The sequence below is a fragment of the Sminthopsis crassicaudata genome, chromosome 2 (assembly GCF_048593235.1).
Source record: "Sminthopsis crassicaudata isolate SCR6 chromosome 2, ASM4859323v1, whole genome shotgun sequence".
Lineage (NCBI taxonomy): Eukaryota > Metazoa > Chordata > Mammalia > Dasyuromorphia > Dasyuridae > Sminthopsis > Sminthopsis crassicaudata.
In genome coordinates, this window is record NC_133618.1 from 468,366,637 (window position 1) to 468,386,184 (window position 19,548).

Below are 19,548 nucleotides of genomic sequence, written 5' to 3' on the forward strand. Positions count from 1 at the left end.
GTCAGAGTGAACAGACTGTGAAGGAGACAAATTGAAGGAGAAAATAAAGACTTTATTCCTGACCATCCTCATGGTCCTATCCTGCTGAGACCAAAGCCCATCAGAGGACTCCCAGAAAGCTAGCCGGAACATTGCAATATTCTTTTTTTTAAGTTGGATACATAGCATTTGCTCTCATTTTGTTACTATTTGCTTGCATTTGTTTTCTTTCTCATTTTTTTCCTTTTTGATCTGATTTTTCTTGTGCAGTACAATAATTGTATAAATATGTATGCATTTTATAAACATGTATGCATAAAAATATGATTTTAACATATTTTAAACATGTTTAACATATATTGGATTACTGGCCATCTAGGAAAGGGGGTGGGAACAAGGGGGGAAATTTAGAATACAAGGTTTTGCAAGGGTTAAAAGTCAAAAAATTATATGTATATATTTTGAAAATAAAAAATAAAAAGTTTTAATAAAAAAAGTTGGAGTGGAGATTTGTGGCTTTCTATGAAATTTTCTTTTCTGCTATTTATATGTAGAAATTATGATTATGTGTTGGTATTTGTCAAGTACATGATAATTTTTTTTTTTTTTAATTAGGACAGGGGCAGCTAGGTGCTGCAATGGATAGAGCACCAACCCTGAAGTCAGAAGACCTGAGTTTAAATCTGACCTCCCACATTTAACACGTCTTAGCTGTGTGACCCTGGGCAAGTCACTTAACCCCAATTGCCTCAGCAAAAAAAAAAAAAGAAGAAGAAAGGAAAGAAGAAAGAACCAAAAAAATAAAAAAAAAAAAAGGAGGGGAGGAAAGAAAAAAGCGGGGGGGGGGGAATCTTTGCTTACTAAAAAAAAAAAAAAAAAGAAAAAGAAAAAGAAAAAAGAAAAAAATGAGAAAAGAAAAAAAATTAGGAAACAACACAGGAAAGAAATCAACAAGAGATAAAACTATTACTAAAAGTCTCAATTTTTACAAACAATATGCTAATTTTCTCCCTTTTATGATAAACATGTTCTTTAATAGCTATTATGTAAATTATTTCTAATTATCAAAAACTGCTCAAGTATAAAGTGGGAAAATACTTTTCATGAAATATTTACATATTCCAATTCTAATATTCTATGAACTCCCAACATTATGCAGTTAAGTGACCTACCCAAGGTCACAAAGGTATTAAGTATCAGAATTGGGATTTTGAAGTTTACCTGAATTTAATCAAATGAAGTGATATACAATCACAAAAGTGAAGATCTAAAAAGAATCCCAGACACCATTAAGTCAACGTCCTTTTTACCGAAGAGGAAACTGAGGCCAAGAAAGGAGCTGTGAAATGTATAATAGCATATAACTAGTGTCAAGGATTTCTAATTACCAAAAACTGCTCAAGAGTGGGAAAATACTGTAATATAAGATTAATAATGAAATTTTACTAAAACTCAAAGTTCTCAAAAATTCTAATAATGGAAAAAGGAAAAATAAAATTACAACTACTTATCTATCTCCAATTTTGACACATAATATGTACTACAAATTGGGTTTATTTCATGCTATAAGTCTAATTCTATATGACAGATCTTTTCTTCTAAATTTACATAAGCTTTAAACTATAAATTTTGACACTGGGAAAGGAAAGAAATATAGGTTAGAAGTTGACAGTTAAGTAAATAATACTTCTGAGTAAGGAAAGAGATGAAAAACTGACCAAGAAAATAAATGACATAATTTTACAAAAACAAATATATATGGTAAAAAAGAACAAAAGGTGATGACCAAAAAAAAAAAAAAAAAAAAAAAAAAAAAAAAAAAAAATCAGACATGTTGTGAACAGGGAACTTACTAGGAGGCATTTCAAACTTCCTAACCCTAGGCTTGCTGCCTTGCAGGGAGGAGAGGCAAGGGGAGAGAAAGAATGACCTCAACTTACTCTGTAAGTCTGAGGCAAAATTTTTCAACTGAGAGAAAGGGGGGAAGAGGAGCCACAGGAAGGTTAAGGAGAGATGAAAAGGTTTGGAAGAACCACTATAGAGAGTGGGATAATGAGTTGATGAGATGTTAGTGCAGAAGGATTTACCTAGCCATTGTGAGGACCCCGTTGAGATTGTATTACAAAAATCTGTAGTGAAGCCAGTCATTGTGTGATTTACTTTACCTCCATTCAGCAACACATGCGCAGACAAGGAGAAAAATGCTGAGTTATCCCAAGCTGAGGTTTGGCTGGGCATATCTGGTGACATGATTAAGAGGCTAGGGATTCAAGAGAAGAGGACACTGTAGAGTGGAACTAGTTCATCAATAGATCAAGCAAGCTAAATGAGCTATTTTTAAAGGTTAGTGGAGGGAATTTAGCCTGGGAAAGAACTGAGGGGTAAAGAGATTGGAAGTCATGGTACAAGTGAGGAGTAAAATTTATAAGGAAAGGCAGAAGGCAAAGTGGAAAAAAAAAAAGGGCCAATAGGTTATAGTCTTATAAGGAGATTTAACAATTCTCAAACATGGAGGAGTTACATTTATGGGTGATAGCAAAAACAAAAGTATGACCCCTGTATGTGACAAAGGTGGGGAAGAGAAGGAGTAGCTTATGGGAAGTGAGTTAAAGTGGTTAAAGAGTTTGAAGGCAAATGAATATGTATGCTAAGTCTTCTAGTATAAGAACAGGAGTTGGGAAGGAATAGAAAAATTGTGAGCTGGGTACTACACTCAATGACAAAGGAAGAAAAGTGACTTGTAGGGGTCTGCAAACAACAGTTACCAAAATTTTGATCTCAACCAGGTGGTTGAGGTGAGTAGCATGAAGGAAGGAAGAAATGACTAGATATACTATAGATTTAGGGCATCTAATCTCAACTGGAAAATCATTACCACAAATAATCAGTTTATTATTTTTTAACAAATTCTCGATTTTGCTCAATTTCTTTTCTCAAGTCTCTCACACTTTCCCCTCACCATACTTAATCATTTGAAGACTTAATCTTTTACTTGACTGAAACAAATGAGACTACTGATCATGAGCATCTACTCCTCACATCAAAACCTCCTTCTCTTCTATTTTCCTTCAGTTTGTAAATAATTCAGTAAGTAACCCTTAACTTTGCAAAGCCAACTCCTTTATATGTCCTTTTGATGCCATTTTCTGGCAGAAAACCCCTTATTCTCTTTAATCTTCAAATTTTCTATACTTAGTGCTCTTTCCAAAGTTCTCTCAAACACATTCAGGATTTGCCCATCCTTAAAAATTCACTAGACTTTGCTATATCCCTTAAGCTATCATTCTGCATCTCTCCTCCCCTTTTCAGTCAAATTCCTTGAAAATTTTGTCTATCCTCACACACTTTCACATCTGTCGTCAATGTTCTGCAAACTGCCCTCAGACAACTCAATTGAAACTGCTTTCTTCAAAGTTACCAATAATCTCTTAATTGTCACATCTGTCTATTCTCAGTCTTTCTGCTACAGTCCTTTAAAAAAGGACTATATTTGATATCTTCTTCACTGCGTTTTTATACTATTACTCTCTTCCTACTTGTCTGATATCTCCTCATTTCCCATCATCTCACATATCCAATTAGTTTCAAAATTATGTCATTTATAAGTTCAATTTTTCCCATCCAACATCTTTCCATTCATAAAAAAAATCCTTTAGTGTATGTATCACCTCTCACCCCAACTATTACCATGGCCTCCTAACTGGTCTCTTTGTCTCCAATTTCTCTCCATTACAATTCATCTTACACATTCTTTCTAAAGTGATCTTCCTTATGCATACAAGATATAAGCACGTGATTTTCCAAATCAATAAACTACCATAAATCCCTAAATATAAACTCCTCTGTTTATCTTTTTAATTGATTTCATAACTTAGTCCCAAACTATCTTTCCTACTTCATCACACATTATTCTTCTTACTGGTCCAGTCAAACAGACAATTAGCATTTATTAAAGATTTAATATGTGTCAGACATTGTGCTAAGGACTAGGAATACAAAGAAAAGCAAAAACTAGTACTGCCCTCAAGGATTTCTAATGAGGAAGATAAAGGAGCAATATCTATAGGAAAAATAGGAAACAACTGAGAGAAGGCACTAAAAGAGGAAGAAAGCAAGAAATACGTAGCTTTATTAACAGAGGTAGCAAATCAAAAAAGAAAAGCTATTTCCGTCAATTATATAAGGGATTCACAATGTACTAGGAACATTGATCACCCTATTTTATGTATATATGTGTGTATATGTATATAACATGTTATAAAATCACATAGATAAGTATTTTTATTCATACACATACAGATAAATAAGACAAAGAATTGAAAAAGATATAACATAAGGTGCTAAAAGATAAATATTCTTACGTTTTCACCTTGGAAGAGAAAGTATATGTTCAAGGGAAAGAGAAGATTCATAAGATAACTTGGAAAAACTATTCCTTGTATACCTCTTTTATATGAGATCATTTCTCCCATTCCTCCTTTTCCTTCCCCATTCTCACAGAGCATCCTTCTTTCTCACTCTTCCATTAATTTTTGAAATCGTCACAAATAAAGACTGAAACCCACATCCTCTATGTAGAGTCATTCTAACTGCCTCAATAATCTAAGATTTTTAGGAATTACAAGTATTATCTTCCCATATAAACTTTGTTTAGGCCCTTATGATTTTTCTCACATGTTTATCTTTTTCATGCTTTTCTTGAGCCTTATGTTTGAAAGTCAGATTTTTTACTTGACACTGGTCTTTTATTAAGGAATGCTAGAAATTTTTCTATTTCATTAAATATCCATTTTTCCCCTGTAGTATTATACTCAGCTTTGCAGGTATAATTATTCTATTCCCCTCCCCCCCACTTAAAAGTTTTCAACATTCCTTTTTCTAAAATTTTGAGTTACAATTTTTTTCTTTTCTCTTCCCTTCCCCCTCCCCAAGAAAGCAAGTAATTCAATATAGGCTATACTTGTACAATCATGGTAAATATAATTTCAAAGTAGTCATATTGTGAAAAAAGAATCAGAGCAATAGGGGAAAATAAATAAATTATACTTGGTTGTAATGCTAGCTCCTCTGCCTTCTGGAATATCATATTCCAACTCCTTTTATTCCTTATCATGGCAGCTACTAAATCATATGGCTTCAGAGTATTTGTCACATGTAAGTGGTCTTTCTAATTACTTATAATATTTTCTCTCTTAATTGCAAGCTCTAGAATTCGGCTATAATGTTCCTGGGAGTTTTCATTCAGGAAGTGAGATTCTTTCAATCTCTATTTTGCTCTCTAGTTCTATGATATCAGGGGAGTTTTACTTTATAGCTTCCAGAAATATGATGTCTAGGCTCTTTTTTATTTTTTAATCATGGCTTTAAGGTAGATTGATAATTCTTAAATCAATCTAATTAAAATATATCTTTTGATCTAGTTCTGATTTTTCCAATGAAATATTTCATATTTTCTTCTTTTTTTTCAGTATTTTGATTTTGTTTTATTGTTTTTTGATGTATTATGTCATTAGCTTCCATTTGACCAATTCTAATTTTTAAGGAGTTATTCTCGAGTTAGTTCTCGTACCACTTGTATCAAACTGTTCATTCTCCTTTTATTATTTTCCTGCATTGTTTATTTCTTTTTCCAATTTTTCCTTTACCTCTATTATTTGATTTTAAAGTCACTTTTGCATTTTTTTTTAAATCTCTTTCTTTAGCTCTTCTAGGAATTCTTGTTATATTTTTGTCCAATATACATTTTTCTTTTAACATTTTTAACTCATTTTCTTCTGAGTTTGGATCTTCAGTTTCCCCACAAAAGCTTTCAAGTTTTTTTTTGTTTTTGTTTTTTTTTTTTTAACTTGGTCATTTTTCCAATCTATTTCTTGACTTTAGATTTTATGAATGAGTGGGGCTCTATTCACCTCTAGGAGAGATGGTCACCTGAGCTTCTTTGAGTAGATCTAGGGGCCTGTAACTTTTTGGTGCTTCCAACATGGTATGATTGAGGGAGAGTTTTGGTCACTATCCTCCTGGTCTGTGTTCTGATCCTTAGTGAGTCAGGGTTTCTGCTCCCTCACAACAGCAAGTTGTCTGCTCTTATCTACTCTGGGACTTCAATCTACAACTGGGTAACAGGCTTCTGCCATACTTCACTCTTAGTGAACTTCCATCCTAACATCCACAGATTTCTCTTTCTGTCCTCCTCAGCTATCCTGGCTTAGAAAAATGAGTGACTTTGACTTTGTTGTTATCCTCTTCATAATTTGATTTGACTCATGTTTAAAAAGTTGTTTAGAGGGTTAAGTTTGGAGAACGCAGAAGAAATGATCAATTTACTCTGCCAACTTGGCCTTGCCCACACAAGGTTAACTTGGAAAAAATGGATGTTTAAAATTTAAAGAAGCAAATGCATTCGTTAGAATCTTGATAGAAGAAATGATAATATAGGTGCCTGAAAAAAGGTCCAAATGCTAAAAAGCAATCAAATCTGGGAAATTACAAGATAACTTTGGTGATCTGATTATAAACAGGTTAAGAAACAACTCATAAATCAGAAATGACATACCTAACACAAGGATTTCCTATGAAGATAGTAATATGAAAGGTTGAAAAGGAATCAAGCAAGAATTCCAACAAAAATATCAAAAGGGACCAGTTCAAATTAGTGGTCAAATTGTAAAAAAAAAAAAAAAAAAAAAAAAATTGGAAACTCTCATATAACCCTAGATAGCGGGAAAAATCAGGTTAGAGTCAAAGGATCCAAAATAAGCATGGATAAGCAAAAATAAAACCACCAACCAACCATAAATCAGTTCTTAAAGAAGAAAATTTTAGTATGAGATGTTTCATTAGTGAATTATGCCAAATGGTCAAAGCATCTTACAAGAATTGTTCACAAAAAAGGGAGAAAATTTACCAAATTCCTGCTATAATACAGTCTAAACCAGGACAAAAAAAAAAAAAAAAAAAAAAAAAACAGAAGAAAATCTATAGATAAATATCACTAATGAATAGGACCATCAACACATTTAATAAAATATTGGTAAGGCAAACATACTAAATATTGACAATAAAGCAAAAGACTAAAAAGGTTATACATGATGAGGCTGAATTTATACTAGGAAAGCAGGGTTGAATCAATATTAGGAAAACAAAAACAAATGATCACCTTAAAAACTAGATAATTAGATTGATAAATATAGGAAAGGCAAAAAATGTTCTTTAATATTAAAAATATTTAGGGCAGCTAGGTGGCGCAGCCCTGAAGTCAGGAGGACATGAGTTCAAATCTGGTCTCAGACACTTATTAGCTGTGTGACTCTGGGCAAGTCACTTAACCCCACTGCCTCAGCAAAAAACAAAAAACAAAACAAAAATATTTTCAATCAAATAAATAATTGGGTCTTTTTGTAATAAGGTAAATCACATCGAACTAAAACCAATGTTAGCATAAGTTCCGATGGAAAAATGCCAAGACATTTCCAAAAAGATCAGAATTAAAGCAATGATACCCACTATTATTTGAAATGTTTGATATACAATAACACAGAAAAAAGAAAAACTGGAATAAACACAAAGAAATCTTATTAATTTTATGTATATTATGAAAGATTATACAGAATCCTAGAGACAAATTTTATAAATAAATTGAAACAATAACATCAGCAAAGTTGCACATCTACCATCAGATTTTCTTTATGTTAGCATCAACCATACCAATACTAGATAGAATTGTATTCAAAACAACTATAGATTATACAAAATATTTGGGAGTCTACCTACAAAGACATACACAAGAATTACATAGCTACAATTATAAAGTACTTTATAGAAATAGACTGAAAGAATTGGAAAGGAATTAATTGTAATTACAATTAATTACTGTAACTGGACTGGGCTGTAACAATCTAATTAAAATGACAACATTATCTAAATCCTTTTACTATTTCAGTGCCATACCAATCACAGTGGGGAAAAAAATTCATCTAGAGATATAAAAAGTTAAAAATCTTAAGGAAAATAATTCTTCTTAAAATGAGAAAGAAAGAGGCCTAATAGTTCCAGTGCCCAAAATGAAATACAAAGGAGTAATCATCAAAACTGCTTGGCATTGTTAAAAAAGACAAATTGATGAGTGGGAATATATTAGGTATACAAAATCCAGAAGACGACAGATATAGTAGTACAGTGTTTGATACCACTGAGCACTCACTATTCAACAAAAACTTCTAATAAAACAGAAAATCAGATTGGCAGAAATTACTTCTAGACCATCCTCTCATATCCTGTACTACAACAAGTTCCAAATAGATAGTTAGCCAAGACAAAGAAGATGGCATTAAACCAAAAGAGAGAAACAGTGAAAAAGATACTTTTAACAACTAACTACTGACAGAGGTAGAGCTCTAGAGCAAAATAGGAAGACAGGATCACAGGAATTAAAATGAACAACTTTGATAACATAAAATTTTAAAAGTCTGCATATATTAAATCAATATATTTAAGACTGAGAAACAGTTAATTATGAAAAAAAACTTTACAGCAAGTTTTTAGTTAAGAGTCTGATATCCAAAATATGTATCCACAATATGTTGGGAGGTGAGAAAACTACATATAACAAAAGCCACTCAACAATAGATAGGTTCAAAAGAATTACCAGTCCCCCCAAAATGAAAAGCAAGCAATAAAAATATACATAAAATGCTCCAAATGACTAATAATAAGAGAAATGCACATTAAAACAACTCTGAGGGTTTTATTTTACATTCCATCAAAGATGGGCAAAAATGACCAAAAAAGCAAAATAATAGAGGATATTTAGAAGAACAAGAACATAAAAGAACTATTTGTAGAGCTATGAAATGATCTGAAAATTCTGGTATATAATTAAGAATTCTACAGTCATTAAATTATGCACATCCTTAAACCCAGCAGTAGCATTACCAGTACATACTTGAAGAGATAAAAGAAAGAGGGATATGGACCCATTGGCACAAAAATTTTCAGATTAGCACTTTTTGTTTCAGCAAAGAAATGGCAATTTATGGGTTGCTTATCAATTAGGGAATAACTAAACAAATCTTGCTACATTAAATGGAATGGAATGGAATATGACATTGCCCTTAGAAATGCTAAAAAGTAAGATTTGGAGAAACCTGGGAAGATCTGTATATTTCGAGGCAGAGTGAAGCAAGCAGAAATAGATAAAATTTTAAATGATTATGCCATATTAAGGAAAAGTAGCTTTGAAAGACTAGAAAATTCTGACAACAGAGTAACCAACACTAATCAAGATTGCTGATGATGATGCATGCTTGGCATATCTAGAGAAGGTAGTAAGACAAAAGGTGCAGAATGATTGATCTGGTTTTAAAAGGGAGGAGGAATTATGTGGGACAGAGGAGGTTGATGGTACAAAGATGTCTGAAAAGTAAAGAATATCAGAGAAGCATTTTTTAAAATGTACAAAAGAAAAGGAAGATTCAGAGGAAAATGGAAGAGTAGCACCTTTGAACATAAATTATATACTTTTTAAAAAACAGTTGGACATAGTTGAAATTTGCAATCTCATACATAATTTTTTCTGCTCTTATTTGCATATGAAAACATGCATGACATTATTTATTAAGTCACACTAGCAAAAAAATAACTTTAAAAATAGGAACTTGAAATAATTTCGTATTCCTAGACAATACAAAGATTAACTAAAAACCTCACTGGAATACATAAAAATTCTTAAACACACCACATAAGTTACACAAAACTTTTTAAGTAGATGTCAAATACACACAAGATCTTTAATAGGAAACAAAACTGAAGACATAACATTCAGGGGATTTTAAAATGCTTTATTTTTGTTAGATTTTTAAAAATTTTCTATACTAAAGATCTATTTTGACTGAATGGTTTGGGAAAACTTCTAAAAATATACTACTAGGATGGGACAAAGAATAAATGGTTTTTTTGACTTAACTTCAAATATAACTATCACTGAGACACTTCTTCACCATTGACTTAACTAAATTTCAAAGTTTAGCAAGTTATCAACTGTGTAATTTTCAAAATGTTAATTGACAATGCCAGGAATAGGATTAGGAGTTTAAAAAGCTACATTCTGATCCCAGCTCTGTCATGAACTATAAAATGCTGAGGAAGCAGTATTACTTCGCTATGCTTCATTTTCTCCCATTCATAAAACTGAGAAGATGGGACTAGAGAAGGACTATGGTTCTATTCAGTTCTAAAATTCCATCAGTTTACAACATTTGAAGTTCTTTTTAATTTTAGCAGTCTATAGTGCATGTTCTAAAATGTTAAGTCTGCAAATCTCTGTATCTGTTTCTTTATCTATAAAATGAAGATAGCAATACTTCTACCTGCTTCATAGGTAAAGAAAACTCTTTGTAAAACCCTAATGTATTTTAAAATGTGGTTATTATGGTACTTTCTTCTACCTCTGACATTTAAATTCTTGTATTACACAGTCTAATGTTCTTCTAAGTCTAAAATCCTATAATTCAAAAACATTTAATGTTGTTTTAAAATATGCATGTTTTTAATGATAATTTGACTGAATTTCTTAAATTTATTAATCTCCCCTTTTTGATAAATTATATGATCACTTAAGAGTTTTGAAAATACCCTAGCAATTTTATATAGCCATGTACATATACACACAACATGAAAAGACAATGTGTTTGATTACATGCTCAAAGATGAAATGAATTTGTATATTATGATCACTGATTATTGCAGGAAAATAACAAGGGACTGCAACAAAGACTGAAAAGAAGCACTCAGAAAAGACCATAATAAGTAAAATATTTTGAGAATAAAGGAAGCCAAGAGATCCAGTATAACAGAGAACAATGCAATCAAAGAGAATCACAAAATTACCTAATGTTTATCAATTAATGTACCTAGGAACACAGAATGCTGGAATTTATAAGCATCTTTTGAACACAGAATCAAATACACTGGGTTAAAACTGAAAGAGGCCTAGATTTGGGGGGATAGAGAATTCCACAAACTTGTTTTTTAAAAATATTTTGATAGATTGGCTAAAATGACAGGAACAAATAATGATGAATGTTGGAGGGGATGTGGGAAAACTGGGACACTGATACATTGTTGGTGGAGTTGTGAAAGAATCCAGCCATTCTGGAGAGCAATTTGGAACTATGCCCAAAAAGTTGTCAAACTGTGCATACCCTTTGACCCAGCATTGCTGTTATTGGGATTATATCCCAAAGAAATACTAAAGAGTGGAAAGGGACCTGTATGTGCCAAAATGTTTGTGGCAGCTCTTTTTGTTGTAGCCAGAAACTGGAAGTTGAATGGATGTCCATCAATTGGAGAATGGTTGGGTAAATTGTGGTATATGAAGGTTATGGAATATTATTGCTCTGTAAGAAATGACCAGCAGGAGGAATACAGAGAGGCTTGGAGAGACTTAAATCAACTGTTGCTGAGTGAAATAAGCAGAACCAGAAGATCACTATACACTTCAACAACAATACTGTATGAGGATGTATTCTGATGGAAGTGGAAATCTTCAACATAAAGAAGATCCAACTAGTTGATCAATGATGGACAGAAATAACTATACCCAGAGAAGGAACACTAGGAAGTGAATGTAAATTGTTAGCACTACTGTCTATCTACCCAGGTTACTTATACCTTAGGAAGCTAATAATTAATGTGCAACAAGAAAAAGGTATTTACACACATATATTGTATCTAGGTTATATTGTAACACATGTAAAATGTATGGGATTACCTGCCATCGGGGGGAGGGAGTGGAGAGAGGGAAGGGATAATTTGGAAAAATGAATAAAAAAATATTTTGATAACTATTTAATAATATTTATTTCCTTTGTAAGCCTTATAGATTTAAAACATTAATCTTAGAAGTCTATAGGCTTCATTGAACTGCCAAAGGAATCTATGACACAAGAAAACACTAAGAACCAATGATCCACTTTGAACCCTTGCCTGAAGCATAAAAACTAATCTTGAATATCCCTCACTAGTGATCGTCTCAAGCAGTCATTACAATATAAAAATATGATTTAGTGAACAAAGCTGCAAAAAAAAAGCCCAGAATCAGTGAGTTGCCTATCTATTAATAAGTTTGAAAATAATTTACTCAGTTTTATTTATCATGATCCTATACAAAAAAATATGCTACAAGTAAAAGCAACAAAAACAGCAAAGGAACATTCTGTGTTTACCTGAATGAGTAGCATTTCTTTCTTTCCATGGGACATTCTTGCATTTTATCTGGTTTTGTCTCTCTTTTCGAAGTCGCTCTAATCTTTGAGCTTGAAGAGAAATATTATAACTATAAGTTTGTCAAGGAAAGTTTACTATAAACAAAGACATAATTAACTACCTTTATATGAATAAAGATGTTTTATACTGCATATGTAGGGGGGAAAAGTCATAAAATTTTAAAGGTGGTACCCCTGAAAGGCAAATACCAACAAAAACATGAAAATGTTCTTGATTTATAATTGAAATTAGAGGATATAAAACATTAATAGAGATCATAAAGATAGTATTAACATGGAAGAGAATAATAAAATGTGAAAACTTCTGTGATTAATATGACATTTCATTATATAAATCATTAATAACGGTCTTAAAGGAATTTTAATGCACAAATGAACTGAAGTGAATATTACATTACAGAATAAAATTACTGTTATGAATTACTCTACCCGTTTCAAAAATTAAAGATAAATGAACTCAGACTAGACTATTAAAGTTTTAAATATAAAATCCTTTATCTAAAAATCATGAAAATTATAAAATGTCAAAGCTATATAAATTAGCATAGCTTTTCTTCAGTGGGCTGAAACAGTTTATAGGTAGTAAAATAAATGATTTGTATCTTTATAACATTAGTCAAATCCTAAAATGAACAATTTCTCTTTATCATATTTTGACTCAATGTCCAAAATACTAAGAGGACACTTGCACAATAAAAAAACAAATCTTTACTACCATTAAGTTAACACACAGCTTCTAATTTAAAAACATTCTAGCTCTGCAGTGGGAGAAGCATCTAAAATTACTAAAAAAAAAAAAATTTAGAAAATAATGATACAATCAATCAACAAATCTTCAAAATCCAAGAAGTTATAATTCACAAAAACATCATTTATAACACAATTTTGTTATATATAATATATGTAACACATTTTATTAACTTCTATAATCTCTGAATGGACCAAGAAAAAAGCACTGGCCAACATTATCACTTTTAAAATGCTTCTCTATTAATAGTTTTTGTGACTTTAAAGTTTTGTGTACTTCAAATTAAGAAACAAATCTCTTTCCCAATCACTTCTAGATTTGGCAAAAAAAAAAAAAAAAAAAAAAATTCTCTTTTTTAGGAGGGTAAGGAAGAGGAGCAAAACCATCTGTACTAGTCAAAACAATCGTGGCAAAAACATTTTGATGTCAAAGTAACCACCAAATTTTATTTTAAAAAAATATATAATCAGTTGAAATCAGTAAGTGTAAACCGTGCAGACAAAAATATTAAACTTCAAACTCTTAACTGTATTTTGTTGTCATTCTGTTGTTTCCATTGTATCTGACTGATTCTTCATGACTCCATTTGAGGTTTTCTTGACAGAAATACTGGAGTGGTTTGCCATTTCCTCTTCCAGTTAATTTTATAGAAGAGGAAACTGAGGCAAACAGAATTAAGTGACTTATTCAGAGTCACACAAGTAGGAAGTATCTGAAGCCAGATTTAAATACAGGTCTTCCTTGTTTCCAGGCCTGGAACTCTAGCCACTGTACCACCAAGCTGCCTTTCTTAAAACTGCATCCTCCCACATAATTTCATCTTATCAGACAGCAATAACTTGCATGAAGTCAATTTAAACTATAGAACTTGAAATCACAGGTCCTCAAATATATGTAAATTTTCATATTATTATGAACTTATTTCATTAAATAATTCTTTCAATACTGTTAAATACTATTATTTTTTTTCCCACAGTGATAGCAAAATCATCTTAGCAGATTTCATGGGATGTTAATTTGTTTATATGACATAGGATCACAGAATTTGGAGATAGAAAGGACCTTACAGATAATCTAATTCAACCCCTACATTTTACATATGAGGAAACTGAGGAAAGTTAGTTGAGTTGCCCATTTTTGGTAGAGGTAATATAGAAGAACTGGATATGAAGCCATGATTTAAAATTCAAAATCATTGAAAACACCTTCTATTATCATAGATTAAAAAATACTTTCATAAGCTAAAACTGCGATGCTCTTTCCATACCATCTTTCTACTAGAATCACTGCTCCATCAGATCTAAAAACTTCTTCCATCAATTCACTGTGACATAAAAAAATCACCTGATTTCTCAAAGGTTAAGCAAGAGAAGCCTAAGCCCTGACAGATTCTACCAACAAGAAGGTATAAATATCAAATTCCTTGTACACAATATAAACAATATTGTAACAAGGATTAACGATGAAAGACTTAACTTCTCATCAAGACAGTGACCCAAAATAATGCCAAAGAACCCATGAAAAAATGCTGTCCACTTCCAAAGAGAAAAATGAGCCCTGAGGGCAGACTAAAGAATATTTTTTTTTGTTTTCTTGTGTTTTCTATTGTAATATGGGCAATATAGAAATACACTTTGCATGGCTTTATATGTATAATTGATATATTACTTGCCTTCTCAAGGAGGTGGAGAAGATATATAAGGGAAGAAGAGAATTTGTAACTCAACATTTCAAAAAGTGAGTATCTTTTAAATTGTATATGTAATTGGAAAACATTTAATGAAAATAAAAAATTTACCAGTAATAAATTCTTTTTGTTATCTGGTAATTAGCCATATCTAAGTTATAACGAAGAACATCGATGTAATTAAATGGCTTCCCCTTATAAATACTAGTAAGAACTAAAGATAAACATTACTGGTGATTATTATATACAAGGGTCACAATTTTGATAAGGTAGAAGAAAAAAAGAATGCCTTAAAGTTAATTGAACTCAGGTAAATTTGCTCTCTCCTAAATGGCTTGGAAAAGAAGTGGAGGATGGAAGAATGCATTCCAGGGACACATGCAAAAGGCAAGATATGTTGTTTAAATAATTCCATCAAAAAACTAAGATCAGCATCACAAAGCCAACTGTTCTGGAGAGGTGCAAAAGTCTTTTAAAAGGCTAGGGAAAGCAACAGTTACAGGTAGCAAAATGCCACCTTCAATAAAAGTACAGAATGATTCCTAAACAACTTAGACTAAAAACTCAATATCAATCAGTAAAAATGGCAAATTGTTTGGCTCACTAATTTTCTACATCATTCATGTATCTCTAATTATTACTTGGTTCTTTGTAAATTTTTTACCTTTACTAACTCAATAACTTCAGTTTGAGGAAGCCAATGTCTTGCAAAAGACATTCAGAGTGGCAATGACTATTTAAGGGGAAAAAGGGGAAAGGCAAAGAGAGCAAATTTTGAAAACCACTGGAAAAAAAATTATGAAATGGAAAAATCACTGCAAATGGTTGGTTGCCCATGGACAAGTCACTTAACCACACTACCTACATCCTAGTTTCCTTATCTAAACAAAACTACGGGCACTACTCATTCTGTCTGTCTGTCTGTCTGTCTGTCTGTCTGTCTGTCTGTCTGTCTCTCTCTCTCTCTCTCTCTCTCTCTCTCTCTCACTTAAGGAAAGTGGAATGTATTTTGTAAGCCAGAAAGACTGGAGAAATATTATTTTATTCTTTTATGGTGTTGCAAGAATATAGGAAAACAGATTTTCTTCACTGCACAAAAAATATATTTTACTCCCCAACACTTAACACAGGACTTAGAATACAGTACGCACTTAAGAGTTTGCTAATAAAATGACTTAACTCTATGAGCCTCTTTTTTCCCATTTGAAAATGGAAATAGTGATATTTGTACTACCTCTCATAAGATACTGGAAGGAAAACACTGTTAATGTTACAGTACTACATAGATATAAACTGCCATCATTGCTATTATCAGCATCATGCTTCTCAGATTGGTTAGGTTGATCAATTAAATAAGGATAAAGGATTATGTCCTTTAAACAGTCATGAAATGGTAAAGTCTACCCTAAACCAGAATTCCTAGGTACTAAAAGTAAATAGGAAATCATGCTTTCTAATTCTTTAAAAAGCAGGGAGATTAAAAGCTCTGTGAACAATGCCTACTTAATTTTACAGCTTTGAATTCTTATTAACAATCATAATGCCTAACTGAAGGTAGGGTTACTTGTCAACTTGGAGCAAAGTGCTATCTTTAGGCACCCTATATTACAAGAACACATAAGACAAGTGTCCTGAAATGTATCTAAAATATTCACTACATCTTTTCAAGATGTTTCTTCCTTCCTCACTCCATTCCAAAGTATTGTATACCGCAAATGCTGTTCATTCTGTCATTTAACCAACATTCATTAGTTATTAATTGCATATAATGTGCTAAGTACTTTTTTCCCCAAAGAATTTTAGAGTAAAATGTAAAATGTGAAAAGTAGAAGGGTCCTTAGGGATCAAATAATCCAAAATCTTCCTTTTACAGATAACTGAACTAAGGACCAGAAAAAAATGAAACATCTAGTATGGTTGCAGAAGGATTAAATGAAGGAATTCTGGCTTCAAGCCCAATATTCTTTCAACCAAACTATACTGTTTCCTAATAACTTTTTTTTAAAAATTACTAAAAATAATTGCACAAGTAATCAATCAATGGTGATCATTAAAAACAAAGATATGGCATTTCCATACATAGTGTTACTAAAGAAAAACAGACTGCATTCCTTCACACTAAATTTTTCTGTGAAGCAGAAAGGAGTTGTAAAATATATGTATGTTTGAAGTTCAAAGTCCAGGGGACTAGATTCCCAGTACTGCTTCCTCACTACACAGAAAAAAGTATTGTTCACTCCTGTGTAAAATGAAGGGTTACATTAGAATATCTCTGAGGATCCTTCCAGATCTGAGTCTATTAAGCTCAGAGAATCAGAGTTGCAACCCACATTTACCTGTATTTGAACGTCTTCTGATGCCAAAGTCCCAACTTGAGGTAATGTCAACAGATTGGGCATAAACATAGCCCTGAGTTTCAACACTGCTTCCTGGCATTTCTGAGCCATTATCTCCAGGCACCAAAGGTGGATGAAATTTTTCCAAATCTACATCATGATCAATCAGAACCATCTCACACATCCCTGTGTCATCGCTGGTCACATGGGATTGACGGATATGAGCCAAGATGATCGTTGGGTTATCCAAGAAGGCCATTCTTTATGGAGGCCAATTTCCTTAAAAGTCTACTTTCTCCTCTTCATATTGTTTACACCTACCAAAATAAAAAAAGGGGGGGGGGGGGCAGGGGAGAAAAATCTACATGAGCTTAAAAAGAACATAGAGTATAATAAATCTAGAAAAGTAAAGTAACTTGAATTTGTAAACAACCAAAGGATTTTAGTGACAAAGATTTCATTATATATGAGACCCCAATCATATCAATAAAATATATTTCCATAGTGCCACTGGTTTTTCAAAATACTTTTTCATAATAATCCTAGAAAGGTTAAGTCCAAATTCTTAATTTCTTACAGATGGAACTCGGAGGAACTTTTTTAAAATTAACCATACTATTTCTTCATGTGTTTGAGATGTAAAAATTTGGATCAGACCACAGAAAGAACCTCAAGGGTCTAAACTTTTCATTTTACAAAAGAGGAAACATCCAAAGAGGGTAAATTACTTGCCTGACGTTCACAACAAAAATACCAAAAACTCATATTTCTACAGCTACTTTGAAGTTTAAAAAGTGCTCCCCTACTACAAATTCTAGGATTCATAGTGAAAAAATTATTAAGCCCATTTTATAACACTTGATGAAACATATTCATTGAAAGGAAGTGAACTAACTTCCTTAACTGTAGTACTGCCAGTGTTGGAGAAAGGATTCATAAGATCATACATATGAAACTGGAAGAAATTTTCTGATCTCTCTTCAGTCATTTTTTTTTTTTTTGTTAGAATCAGATATAACTATGATCCCATTTGGGATCTTCTTGGCAGAGATACTGGAGTGGTTTGCTAATTTCTTTCCAGATCATTCTACAAATGAAGAAACTGAGGCAAATATGGTTAAGTGACTTACCCAGCATCACACAGCTAGTATGAGTCTGAGATGAGATTTGAACTTAAGAAAAATGAGTCCTCCTGACTCTAAGCCAGCACTTCATGCACCGAGTCAACTAGCTCTCTGGAAGAGACTTTAGAGGCCCATCTAATCTAAAACACTCTTTCTACAGTTGAGAAAACCGGGGTCTATAGGATCAAGTAGCATGTCTTGCCCAAGGTGACAAAAAGATGAAATACTAAAGCCAAGATTCAGACACAAGTCTTCTGATTTCAAGTCCAGTGCTTTTTTCTACTATAATTCACTGCCTCTTAAAAACTCCAATGAGGAAAAAGAAAATCCTTTACAAAAAAAGATCATATGATTCTATATCCCAGAGGAACTAGAATCAGAACTTGGATTGAAATTCCAGTTTTACTATTTACTACTTCCTTACCACTTCTATTCCCTGGACTTAATTTTTTTTTTTCTTCCATGAAGAAGTCACTACTGAATAGAGTTATTTTCTCAAACCAGATGATTACCACTTACCTTTTCAACTTAAATATTACCTCTTAAAGGATATTTTCAGTAATTCTCTCACTCTATATTAATGGTCCCAATCCCCTGATACCAATGTTTTACATTCTTTTATGCACTTATGTATCTATGTACATTATATTACCTTTATGTCTAATTCCTTTACTAGAATGTAATGAGAGTGAGAGCATATATTATGGCACAGGTGCTAATCCCGACTTAATATAGATGACTCCCAAATCTATACATACTTCCCAACATCCTTTTCTCATTGCTGACCTTCTTGTAAGGTTATCTCTTGGTATTCCTTGCTTCTGTAGTAGCTTTTTATGTTCAAGTTTTTTGTTTTTATTGTCTAGTCATCTTTCCAGCCTATTTCTTGGCTTTGAATTTCATGTTAAAGTTGGGCTCTGCTTACCTGGTTATTTTGTCCTCCTGTTTCAGAGAACCTCCCAATTTCAGGCTTGAATCCCCAACTTAACTGTTAGATGTCTCCAACAGCATAATCTGTAGACATCTTAAATTCAATATGTGCAAAATGAAATTCACCTTTTTCTCTATACCTATCTTTCTCCTCCCAATTTTGCTATTTCTACTACAATCCTTCCAATAATCCAGATTCTCTGCCTCAAAGTCTTCATCAATTCTTTACTCTCCTTTACCCATCATTTCAAATAAACTGTCATTCTGGTCAATAAAACTTCTACAACATCTCTCATACCCATCCTCCTTTCCTCTATTCACAAGGGTACCATAAGCTGTCATCATCTCTAGTCTAAACCTGTTTCTAGACTCTCCTCTCCAATCACAGTTGTCAAAACTTTCCTGAAGAACAGATTTGACCACATCACCCTCTAGCTCAAGGAGATTATAAATAGCTTCCTAT

General features: G+C 32.4%; 1 protein-coding gene across 10 annotated transcripts in view; it reads right to left on the bottom strand.

Annotated features, from left to right (window-relative positions):
• MAPKAP1 (MAPK associated protein 1) overlaps nt 1-19,548 on the bottom strand; it is a 332,422-nt gene that overhangs the window by 273,874 nt on the left and 39,000 nt on the right. For 8 of the 10 annotated variants that reach the window (XM_074293095.1, XM_074293096.1, XM_074293099.1 and 5 more), the window contains 2 exons: nt 17,032-17,348; nt 12,201-12,290 (listed from right to left, as the gene is read on the bottom strand). In XM_074293095.1, the coding sequence (XP_074149196.1) occupies nt 12,201-12,290; nt 17,032-17,290 (349 nt within the window). In that variant the 5' untranslated portion in view covers nt 17,291-17,348. Of the gene's footprint in view, nt 1-12,200; nt 12,291-17,031; nt 17,349-19,548 lie in introns of those variants that run through there. The other 2 variants (XM_074293097.1, XM_074293101.1) reach the window with 2 other exon arrangements.